This window comes from Triticum urartu, chromosome 1A (assembly GCF_056163025.1).
Source record: "Triticum urartu cultivar PI428250 chromosome 1A, HENAU_Tu73, whole genome shotgun sequence".
In the NCBI taxonomy this organism is placed as follows: Eukaryota; Viridiplantae; Streptophyta; class Magnoliopsida; order Poales; family Poaceae; genus Triticum; species Triticum urartu.
In genome coordinates this window covers 22,155,595-22,168,315 of record NC_141873.1, presented here as the reverse complement: position 1 = coordinate 22,168,315, position 12,721 = coordinate 22,155,595, and the positions used below count along the sequence as shown (strand labels likewise).

The 12,721-nt window shown below is 43.2% G+C and overlaps 1 protein-coding gene and 1 pseudogene across 1 annotated transcript; both read left to right on the top strand.

The window, feature by feature from the left end:
* The first annotated feature begins 1,813 nt into the window (after positions 1–1,813).
* LOC125543497 (S-adenosyl-methionine 4-1-methyl-2-pyrrolidinyl-3-oxobutanic acid methyltransferase-like) lies at positions 1,814–4,235 on the top strand. Its single transcript, XM_048706870.2, has 4 exons — positions 1,814–1,972; positions 2,899–3,291; positions 3,363–3,629; positions 3,712–4,235. The coding sequence occupies exons 1-4, from the start codon at positions 1,898–1,900 to the stop codon at positions 4,051–4,053; spliced, it is 1,077 nt and encodes a 358-aa protein (XP_048562827.2). The 5' UTR covers positions 1,814–1,897; the 3' UTR covers positions 4,054–4,235.
* Positions 4,236–5,437: 1,202 nt separating this feature from the next.
* LOC125532577 (scarecrow-like protein 9) lies at positions 5,438–6,532 on the top strand (annotated as a pseudogene).
* The last annotated feature ends 6,189 nt before the right edge of the window (positions 6,533–12,721 follow it).

Sequence of the window (12,721 nt, the reverse complement as noted above, 5' to 3'; positions counted from 1 at the left end):
ATCTCTCGGAGAAAGAAAAGCCAATCACTTCTCTCTGTATATGTTCATGACGATCTTGTGTACTTAATGGTTCCTTCATTTGCTTACTAGCTAGCGTGTCGAGTTCTCTTTATACGTATAGTAGCTAGCGTCGACCAAGCACGGAGAAAGAGAGGACACTTCTCTCTATTAGGTAGCAAACACAATATGAAACCCCTAAATTAATCCTCCAGAACCCCCTAACCCCCCCCCCCCCCCCTAAAAAAACAAAACCCCCAGCTCCAGAGCTGCTGACACGTGGATGTCTTTTGATCCCGGTTGGTGCTATCAACCGGGACTAAAGGCCCTCCTGCCTGGACTCGCCGCAGCGGCCACGTGGAGCACCTTCTGTCCTGATTCGTAAGCTAACCGGGACTAAAAGTTTTGGGCTTTAGTCCCGACCCTTTAGTCCCGGTTCCAGAACCGGGACTCATGGACCTCTGGAACCGGGACAAATGAGCCGTTTTCCACTAGTGGTATTCATGTCAAACAAATAAAATATATAATTGTGTGTATTCATGTCAAACAGATAAAATATAGTGCCTATTCATGTCAAAATCATGGGATGCAACCGTATGGTCGTTAATTCCAACAATATGGAAGTAATTGACATAATGAAGAATGGAGGACATTCAACAGGAGCAACGACGGCGGTGTTTGATGATTGTTATTTTATGGCGTGCGATTTTCCACTTATTAGATTTGAACATTGTAATAGGGAAGTGGGTGATTCTTTTGTTTTTTTAAACAAAACATCCCCTTTATTTATTAGAAATAATGATTACATCGTCAGTAAGGAGATTTACAATATCATTCATAGGCTCCTCAGACCAATCCCTAGTCTCAGAAAATTTCAAAATATAGTGCGTATTCATGTCAAACAAATAAAATATATAATTGTTAAGGTTACTCTGCATAAGCACTGAAGAAAACTTAACGACTGTCACTGTAAAACAATAAAATAAATAAGAAACGATACCTCTCTGGAAGAAAAGATTACATGTATGGATATGCAACTCTAAAATTTCTGAAAAGTCATTGCCAGATGTAGGTGCAGCAACGTTGTGAGCACCATACAAGCAGCTATCGTGAATGGTCCCAGAAAAACGAAATATTTAAATGCTATACTTCCAAAACTGAACATCAATCTCTAACAAGGCATAGTCAGCCGACGGAGACACACGGTGTCTCATGTTTGACCCTCAGCCAGCCATGTCTTTCTTTTTTCCGTTCGTATTTCTCTCTTCCTTACTGACAGGTGGGACCCATTATCTGACAAGGTGAGAGCAACCAGAAGAAACCAAACAGTAAAAGTGTGCTTAAATGGAGGTATAAACTGAGAGTTTTCCTCCATCGTAAACCAAAAACTTAAGGGTAAAAAGTGGAATTAAATCTAGATTTTATCACATAGCAGACGTGCGTGGTTAATTAGCAATCTCTGGATTATTCAAAAAGTAGATTTAATTGAGTTAATAAAAAGTAGACTTAATTCCCACATATGTACTCTAGCTAGGCATGGCTTATTATATTTCCTTGGAAGGTGTAGCAATTCTTAAGGTCACTCTGCATATGCACTGAAGAAAACTTGACAACTGTCACTGTAAGCAAACAAATAAATAAATAAATAAAAACAATACCTCTCTGAAAGAAAAGATTGTATCTATGGATATGCTGCTACTCTAGAATTTCTGATAGCCATTGCCAGATTTAGGTGCAATGACGTCGACAACACCATACCAGTGGCTACTGTGAATGGTCCCAGAAAAACAAAATTATTGACCCGCAAAAAAAATTTATTTAAGTGCTACTTCATTGTTAGTACACACGTGTTGCAGATTCCGTCAAACTTGTATCAGCCTAGCTTCGTCCAAGCAAAGCCATGGCCTTCATACAGGCTATTCATATGAATCCAGGACAAGGCGAAACAAGCTATGCATGCAACTCCAGTTTTCAGGTGGCATCTTACCTTCTCTATCGATTAATTGGGTGATTCCGATGACATTTTCTTTGACATTTTGCTTCCAAAACTGAACTTGTTCATGATATATACAGCTTATATTACTTAGAATTCAAAGGAGAAGAGCACCCCTAGATAAGAAATCCATGCAAAAAAGAACAAGAAAAAGAAACCTAGATAAGAAATCAGGATGGATATGATTGGGTAAACTATTGGTTGTATGTGGCACGTGGATCTTTGGGTCTCAGGTGCCAATGCAACCAAATTGTTTTTTCTTTTCTGACAAAATTAGTCAAAAATTGCTGAAACTTCTTGGAAACAAGAAGGCTATAGTGTTATACTCGTGTGAAAAGTTTTGCGAACAAATGACTTCCATGGTATTCTAGGTGAATTATTTCTTGCCACTGTATAGAGATTACTATTCACACTTCTTTGAACTCGCGATTTGTTTTTTTATGTCCTAGAGTCCACCGTAGTCACTCCTTCATGGAACTTTTATACGAGTATAACACTAGATCAAGTTTGTTTCCAAAATGTTTCAGGATGTTTTGACATTTATTACAATTTCTAAATGATTGTTTTCAAATCAGTTTCAATGGGACCGGAGACCCATTCGGTATTTCCGCTGTATGTCCTTTTGCAGCTCGTTGCATTTGTTATTGGATAGTAAACTCTTTCCCTCTCTGCATCATGAGTGAATTAAACAACATGAAAGGAGAAAAGAAATGTCTTCACGACAAAACAAATTTGTTTCTTGATAGTACTTGTGTGCTGATGAAAAGTCATTGGAAACTAGTACTATGGAGAATTTTGAAATTGCAGATAAAAGGAATATGCAATCTACTGAGCGAAGGAGCTAATTAGCACACCATTTAACAAAAATGTTAGACTAGGTTTTCTAAAGGACCACAGCCTGATTGCAGAATGCTGGGCAGAAGAGGATGAAGCCTCTAATAGAGGCGGCCATCACTGACTTATGCAGCAACACCAACACCTTGTTGCATGGAAAGATGATGATCATGGACGCGGGCTGCTCCTCTGGCCCAAATGTGCTAGCACTCATATCACCTGCCATCGACGCCATCCACAACCACTGCCTTCAGATAAACCAGCCACCGCCAGAAGTGTGTGTGCTATTAAACGACTTGCCTGACAACGACTTCAACACGGTGGTGAAGAGCTTGGTCACGCTCCGTCAAAGCAAGAAGACTATTGTTGTGACTGGTGTTGCGCCGGGGTCGTTTTACGAGCGACTGTTCACTAGTGACTCCTTGCATCTTGTCTGCTCGTCCAACAGCTTGCATTGGCTCTCAAAGGTGTGAGCTCGATAAATTGATCCAATTGAATTAATTGTGGGTATCGTAAGCAAAATCTTACCTTTACACAGGCTCCTGAAGATCTAATAAGGAACCACATCCCAGCATTCGACATTGATGAACATGCTAGGCGTGAAAGGCTCCCTATGGTCCGCGAGGCCTATGCACAACAATTCAGGAAAGATTTCTCACTTTTCTTGGAGCTGAGAGCCAAGGAATTGGTCTCAGGAGGCCGAATGGTTATTTCCCTGGTAGGGACGCGTTCTAACGCAATTGCCTCCAAATTCATTCTTTTCCCGGGAATTGTAGCTCAGATCCTAAGTGTCCTGGTCGCAGAGGTACATTTCTAGCATAACACCTTTTTCTCTTGCGATCCAGCATGCCATTATCTCAACGCATGGTCTATGATATGATTGGCAGGGTGTGATCGACAAAGCAAAGTTTGATTCTTTCTATGTGCCGTTGTATGGACCTTCCAGCGAAGAGCTGAGGGAGATCATCGAGGCAGAAGGCTCTTTTTCGATCAGGGAGATGCGGGTGCACGACCCTAGAACAGACATGACCACCACCCTGAGCACCCCAGCCAGGTTTGTGAACAATCTAAGAGCCTTATTTGAGCCGATAATAGTCCAGCATTTCGGAAAGGTTATGGATGAATTTGCGATGGCCGCGGAGCTGTATTGGAGCCTAGATGCGAGCTTGCAAGAGGAGCGTGCCAGAACATCTCGAACTATGCTGGCTGTATCCCTCGCAAAGGCATGATGATGGGGCATAAGTGCCTGAACATACATTTGGTGAGATCGTACTATTGCTTACTTTGAGGCAACACCATGTGCCCACTTAGTTGTGTGAACTATATATCATTGTGTGATGTATGGCCTGCAAAAATCCGCCTGGCATTTGTGTTACATATTTGTTTTGGTGCAGCCGGAAGATCAAAGTAATTATGTCTCTAATGACCCTAGGTAAAAGTAGTTTTATTGTAAAAAGTTAATCATGCATTAGAGACAGTGAAAATTCAAAGAGATCATTATGTTTTGGAACAAAAGGGATTGCCAGTTTTTTTTCTTAACGGGTATTTTGTGTCTTTCTTCATCAATTCTTAACCCTAGTTCCTTCGACACTATATTCATGAACATGGTAAAGGCACACAGAAATCCTTGGTTAACACAATGCTAGCTGTAGATTAATCACACAAAATTATGCAGTAAATAGGTTACCTATATATGCATGACTTTGATCAACACTCGCCCTTGCGCTTCTTCTTATAGTAGCTGGCAAGCCAGTAGAGTGGGAGTGATTTGGCTGTGTGATCCAGAAGAAACTTAGGCATGATCATCTACCTCTTCTTCAGTAACCCAGTTGATGGCTTAAAATCACCCTCTGGTTGGGAAACCCAGTTACAGATGTGCGCAAGCTAGAGCCGGAGAACAAAATGAATGCCCCGCTTGAGAGAATCTGCTTTCCACCAATTGTTACGGAGAAGAAAGGAGCCAGAGAACCAAGCTTCTTGATCAGATGGCTGACAGTTGGGAGTGTGAACATTTCAATATCTAACCAGATGTGATGGATACAAGGAGAAGGACGAATTGAAACAGAGCGTTTTGCTGGGACTTCGTGATTTAACAGCCAGTGCTCCAAGCTCTTCCGAAAATCAGGTTCAACTTGCTAGGATACTGGGATCTGATTCCATTGTCAGCCAGAACAAAACATAGAAACAGGGAACCAAAGTATACTGGCTACATATTTAGTATGAAGAAGATCACCAGGTAATCTAAGAAAAAAGAACTTGATAAAGGGACAAGTCAATTCTTCAGTTCATTCAGCACAGAAGGATATTCAAACAAGTACTAGTAGACATTTCATGCAACCATGAAACAAGCTTCTTGATCATAACTTGTATACATCAAAAAGAAAATATAGCCGGATCATAGTGGACCCAGCCGGTCACAGCAAAGAGAAAACATGGCTGGCAGTCTAAAGGGGAACACAATCTGGACCTGAGCCTAACCATGGTAAATCTTTCTTCTGCTCGTCACTACAAGTTCCATTTCCCATCATATATTAAGGTCGACCATCACATGAAGCTTTGATTCATTAACATAGTTAGCAGTTAAAGTGAAATGATTTATTTAATTCCAAATGATGCAACTGGTGGTCAGAAGAAAACCACCTGTTGGCCAGTGAACTCCTAAAGAATATAAGACAACACTCCTCTGCAGATGGTGATTGTACTCATAGACTGGCATTTTACTTGGCGGATGGTCTCAAGGCATGCTTGGCTGGTATGGAGAGGCGAACAAGTACTGCATACTGGTTAGGGGGTTACAGCCTTTTTCTTGCATCTTGCCCTTTCAACATGGCGTCATACTACTTTGCCAACCAAATTATTCTTGATGTCTCACAAAGGCAACCAAGGGTGCACACCGTCGATTTTGGCATTGGCTTCGGCATCCAGTGGCCATTAATGATTCAGAGGTTTGGATAGAAACAAGAGGGAGCCCCTAAGCTTCGGATCACAGGTATAGACGTTCCCCAGCCAGGTTTACACCCCTGTGGAATGATCGAGGAGACAGGGAAGTGGTTGGCTGATTATGCACACATGTTGAAGGTGCCTTTTCAGTACCAGGGGGCATTGCCGCTTCAAGATGGGAGATCATTAAATTGAGGATCTGAACATTGACGAGGACGAAATTCAGATAATCAACTGCATGTTCCGGATGAAGAATCAGAGTCACGAAACCGAAGCCGTAAATAGTGCAAGGGATAAGGTGCTGAAAATTATGAGGAGGATGAACCCAAGAATTTTTATCTCTGGCACCGTGAATTGGCTACGCGGTTCTCCCTTCTTCATACAACGGTTCAAGGAGGTTATGTTCCATTACACTTCAATGTTTGACATGCTTGATGCAAATGTTCCACGGGACAATAAAGAAACAAAGATGATTGAGAGGATCCTATTCGGGCAGGAGCCACTTAACATCATAGCATGTGAGAGTGCGGAAAGAACCGAGAGGCCAGGAAGTTAAAGGCAGTGGCAAGCAAGGTGCCTCAAGGCTGTGTTCCAGCCGCTTCCTGTCGATCCAGCCATCTTAAAGAACATAGTATAAATGAAGAACTCACTTTCTATAAGGAATTCTTTGCTGTTGAAGATTGCGATTGGCTGCTATAAGGATGGAAAGGGGGAGTACTTTATGCTATATCTAAATGGAAACCTAATGAAACATATGATGATAAGTAAGATTCGAACAGTTTTACAAGTGAATCTGGTGTTCTTCTAAACGAATATTAACTATGTGTACTTGGTCATTGTTTTGTGTAGTGTACAAAAAGGTGACTATAAAATACTTTGCTTCTGTAGTTCCTTTTAATTTGTGATGAACAAACTGTATTGGGCCTTCAACACTCAAATATGACAACGGGGACGAAACCCGTCGGGCTTTGCTTGCCTGTCCCCGTAACAAAAATCCAAGTCCGTCCCTGTCCCATCCCCGTACAAGGGGATAGTTTTTTGCCATCACCGGCCCCGTCGGGTTTTTTGTACCCGGGCGGAACCCGTCCCCGTGAGCGATAAGCAAAACTAGCAGCAACATTCCAGCAAAAAAACATTTTTCGGGGTCTTTTTGGGCTAGGCCTAGGGCACAGATGGTGGGGTGGAGGCCGAGGTCGGCGAAGGAGCGCGAGGAGAAGTGCCCCTCCTCATCGTCTTCCTTGGCCTACGCCTTCGCATTCGCCGCCGCTGCCGCCGGCGACCTGCCGAGCTTCCTCTCGGCCGCCATGGAGAGGTCGCGGAGGACAGGAGGGAAGAGAAGGAGAGGGATCTGTTTCCACCTTCGTAAAGCGTTTATGTTTTTTTAGGGATTCGTAGAGCGTTTTAACTGGGCCTGGGCCTTGGGCTATGTCATGCTGGGCCCACCTGTTCAAAACTCTATCCCTAAAAAATTAAAACTCCACCAAAAGAGAGTACCACCCCTAAAAAAAGAAAAGTACCACAACGTTTTAATAAAAAAAAAGAGGGTGTGAGCCTCCAAGAGTGAAGGGTTCAAATATAGTTCGTGAATGATGAGGCGGAAAGAGGGTGGTTTTTGTAAACTTAAATGATTCCTAAACTCAGAGACATAAACATGGATTAATCAAGGGAAAGGCTTACTGTTAAGGGAAGATATTGTTAAGATTAAGATTAATTACAAATGTAATTAGAGGAAATCTCCCCTTGCCCAACCGTCGTGCGGTTGCCTCCCGCACAGACGCATCTGGAACCGATATCTTGTCCGAACCGTCGTATCCCTCCAGACCATATAAATGGCATCCTGTAACCATCGATGAGATCAATCAATCACTTAGATTCAAAACACGTTATCACCACACTCGTAACCGAGAGCACCAGGCCTCAAAACTTGCCGCACGACCGCGCATCGTGCCCTCGTCTCCGGCCGCCCGCGCCGTGGCCGTTCGGGGCCGCGTAGGTGCTGCGCCCCGCCCGAGCCAGGCCGTGGCCGGCTCCGCCTGGCCATGCCGCGCGTCGCGCCATCGCCTTCTGGCCGCGCCGGCCGCCGCCCTCCGCGCCGCGCCCCAGACCACGGCCTCCGCGCTGCAACGCGCCCCCGCGCCCGGCCGCCCGGCTGCGCGCCCTCCTGCCCGTGGCCGCTGCCTGGCCGCGCCGCGCTCCCGCGCTCTGTCGTGCCCTCGCGCGCACCTGTCCCGCCAACGCGGGCTGGAGCACTCTCGCGGAGAGGCTTTACGGCCGCACCATGGCCGCCATCGACCGCCGTGCCGGGACTTGAGCATTGGCCAGCCGGACGAGGTCGTCATAATCGACGACGACGACGAGGCCGCGGCGCTGCCGTCTCCAACCCCTGCGGTTGTTGAAGCCGAAGCCAGCGATGTGGTTCTCGACGCGGACACTGTCGGGCCGTCGCGCCTGCCACTCCTCCGCCTTTGCCTCGCACGGGCGCTCGCCGTCGCCTCATGGCTCTCGGCGTCACGCTTCCCAGCCCGCCGGACGCCTCGCCATCAAGCAGCCGGGGCCGCCGTGCCGGCTCATGGAGCCCGGCGGCGCTGGGACTGACGAACGGCGTCGCGCCCGAGACGCAGCTCCCTGGCGGATCCTCGGATGAGGACGAGCGCGACGGGAACACATCTCGTCGCCGGTGAACGCTGCTCCGGCGGCATGCGTGGAGGTGGTGCCGGCCATGGGCTCTCCGGCTCTCCGCCTTTTTGAGTCCCAGGAAGATTGGGGATTTATTCTCTAGTCTGTCTCCTCATCTGTTCGGCGGTGGACCAGGAAATCAAGGCACTACCGAACGTGGCCATGTGCGCTCTGCCTTACGTGGCCAGGCCATGTACATGCTGCAGGGAATCACCAGCAGCCCGTGTATTTGTTTATTGTCTACTAGTTGCTTGATCGTTTCACTGGTACTAATACTAGTTCACTTATTAGCAACAGTGGTTCTAGCAGTGATCCATTCCTGTTTTAGACTAAATTCTCTAGAATATGTTTTTCGCGATTGAGATTAAGTTTTCTCGCACAACAATATAAATTTGCGATTGAGAATTATTATTTTCTCGCAAAACAATCTCATTGCGATTGAGATCAATTTTCTCTCGCAAATTATTAATTCACCTCGCTGAATTATCTTGCAACTTGATACAAGATCATCTCATTTTAATTTGAGGTCTATACAATTCAAGTTTTTCACTTGAACATCAAGTATTATTATTCACTACATCAGTAGTGTTTTTCTGTTGAGTACTGAGATGTATTCCAGATCTTAAGTTGATGTAATACATTTCCACGTTTATCACGTGTTGAGATTAATTACGTCCATGTCCATTTGCAATAGAGATTTTTAATCTCTTGCAAAGATAAATTCAGTACCTCTGCAGTACTATTTCTCCGTTGAGTACGATGTATTTCGGAATATATCTATGATGTATTTATTTCCATGTTAAACCCATGTCGAGATTAATACGTCTATTTGCAATTGAAATTTTCAATTTCTTGCAAATACAGATGCAACAATCAAAGTGATTTCGTCAAATTGATGCTTGAGATCACAAGGTAGTCATATGGATCTACTGCCTACACAGATTATTGATGACTACTGATAAAGCATACATTTTATCGTTTTCGACATTATGATTGCTTTACAAAGTGCTCTCCCACACATTTTACTAAGTCATGACATAAGGCACTACGAGTGAGTATCTACTGATTTCATCAGATTATACTCCCTAGTGCTATGAGATCTACTTCATTTTGAAGATTATCTTCAAGATGTCATACTTGGCAATTTGAGATTCACACTAATGGTTTCAAGATAACTTCTTGAAATACCTATTGATTTTGCTAAGTTCATTACAACATCAACCATGATGGTCCTCAATTTACCGACCATAAATTGATTATCTCTGGTTCACCCATAGCGGTAACATATGGCTATAGAATTTAAGGCATTCGCCCTCAATGGCCACCACTGCCTATCTGGGCCATGGACATCATGATCGCTCTTGTGTCTCGTGGGATAATTTGTGCAATCCAGGAATCACTTTTGGTTAGCATCACACTGCTAACAGAAAAATGTTGTCTTATACATTATAAGGCATTAGATTCAGATCTCAGCATCTGATTATTCTGTATCAGCAATTCCTGGGATACAATGAACTCAAGGGCAAAGGTTTGAATCTCACTTCAACCTTCAACCCGACATCACCAGTGATGACGGGATCCTATGGGCACGGAGAATGTGATGGTTGAATATGCCTCAACCGACATGTTTGGAGACTATGAATAGTCTTTCAATCTCCTGAGTGGTCAATATTATTACTACCCATTTTATGATGTTGTAACAACAACATATTGTTGTCATCATATATTGTATATCATAATATATTGTATCAGCACTTTGGTACAAATACATTTGTATGTATTCTATATATCTGACAGTGATTTTCATATTGAGAATCTTCATGTCTGTATATAGATTTCCACGGGAGTCAATTTGATGAAAAATGATGTGCCTTGTGGACATATGAACCACAAACTCTATACTTAGGGAAGTCCAATGTTTCCACTCTCATTGAGAGAAAGGGGATGTTTTAAAATCGCTATACGCGATGAGGTATTTGTTGGCTCAACTCAAGTCATATTTACTATCCCTGTGGGTACTCGAGTAACATCGGGATGCTTTATTGCTTCCCAGGTTTAACACGTACCCTACTAAACTATGGAGGTATCCGTCAAAATAGTTTCCATAGCGAAACTTATGATGACAACAAAGAGAAATAACTTCTCTTTACCATATGCAACGGATATGGCAAGCACATTCTCTATGTATCATCCGGGTTGTACTACACATACTACAAAACCCGTAGCACATGTTGCGTGCGAGATAGCTTTCCAGAGTGTCTTTTGCATGACAAACTTGGCATTCTAGCTTTGGTCATCATTGACATTGGGTTGAAATCGAAACTATCAGCAATTCCAATGGTTTATGATTATTATGATGCTAAATTCTAATAATATTTGGATTTTGTGTGCACTACATGTGACACAGGGAGGCAAATTTTAAGGCTCGCACACCTTAAAGTGTATGCTGAACCACTCAGACTCCTTGAATGCATCAAGTCGAGGTAAGTGGCTCTTCCCAACCATTGAGTAGACTGTTCAGGTATTCCATGGTTCTAAAAGACATATCTACATGATCGTCTTAAGTGTGTGCTTTATTCACACGAAACCATTGGCTCATTATCCTGACATCAATTTCAAGCAAATCGAATGGATATCATTGCAAAATTCTCCTTGAGTGCCTTCTCTATGGCCCTCGGATTGAAGTTTAGCAATTTGTCCTGATGTTTAGACTCAAAATGGTTTGGTAGAATCCCATCCGAAGAATTGAGCTCATTACATGATCTTTACTTTGAAATTGCAACTTACCAACTTTATGTTGGAGTCATGCAGTCTTACACGCTCATGACCAAACTGCATAATGTTATTCCCCTCTATCTTTGATACGTGGAAATCTACCAAGTATTTCCCATCTGTAGTAATTCGATTGCATACCGATATCACCGCCCGGCATACATCATTGGCCCTCAACATATAGTTGGGATCTATGTGAGGAATAACTGTATCTCTGTCAATACTTCAAGCCCCTCCATGGGGAGTTATTCAATGCCAGTATGCTGATTCAATGAGGAACATTTCCAGGCATTAGGGGGAGATTTCAAGTGCCATAAAGAATGCCAAGAAATAGTGGAATGTTCAACACATTTCTGCCTCAAATCCACGTACTCAAAGATCTGAACCATGCGTTCAGAAGATTTGCAACACAATGCAAATAACCTGCCAGATTCATTTACTGACTATAAAGGTGTCACACAATCCTACTATCCTGCAAAAGTACGCCTGAAAGAGTGGAGGTACCAACAAAATCCACTCCACTCCCCGTTTAAAGCAACAGGGGGAGATGTATGGCAGAAGTACACATCAGGATTCAGCTTCTCACAAGTAAGGATATCAAAGCCTGTGAATCAGTAAATGCAAGTCAACTTCACGTTGACAGACACCTAATGGGTAGTATACACCCACTGGACGGGAAACCGCCACCAACCCAGGTCATAGTGCACACAATGACCGGGACATCAGAATACCCGACTCAATCGCATTGGGAAATCGCGAGCAGTCACCATGGGTAACGATATTTTCATCAACTATATATTGATATATAGATTCTGGAGAAACATATAATCGGAAGTCTACAAATGTCGACATACATTTCTTAACTAGATTGCAAAAACCTTTCAAGTGATTCAGATTCAAAGACCATGGCCATGGCAAAGTGTGAACAACACTCAGACTGAACTCAAGCAAAGGGTATAATCTAGGTAGAAATGATCTTACTCAATAATGGAAAGGTATTCATAAGCAATACCTACACCAGTTTTCTTCTAGAAACAGAATTGAGAACAACAAGGTGGTGAAATATAGAGCAAGTATTGTAGCACAAGGGTTCACGCAGATACCCAACTATTCTCCAGAGGTGGAATCTTTTTCTGATAACTTATATCATTGGCAGCACAAAATCATCTATCTTTGCAGTTGATAGATGTAGTGATTATAAATCCATGTGGATCACTAGATTCAGACATATATGATTGATTCCCGATGGAATCTCAATTCTGAATCGAAATACAAAATGCAACATGCATTGTGTAAAGTCAGTAAGTCACCATACGATTTATTGTTGTCGGTACATATGGTACAACCAACGTAGTGAGTTCCTTATGCACAAGGCTTACTCCTATAATGATGATTATCCATGTTTGTGTGTCTACAATGACAACACATATAATCATCTAAATGACGGAGTTTAAAATGAAGGATTTGGGTAAACCAAAACACCGCTCGTTACTGCAACTTAAGCACCTT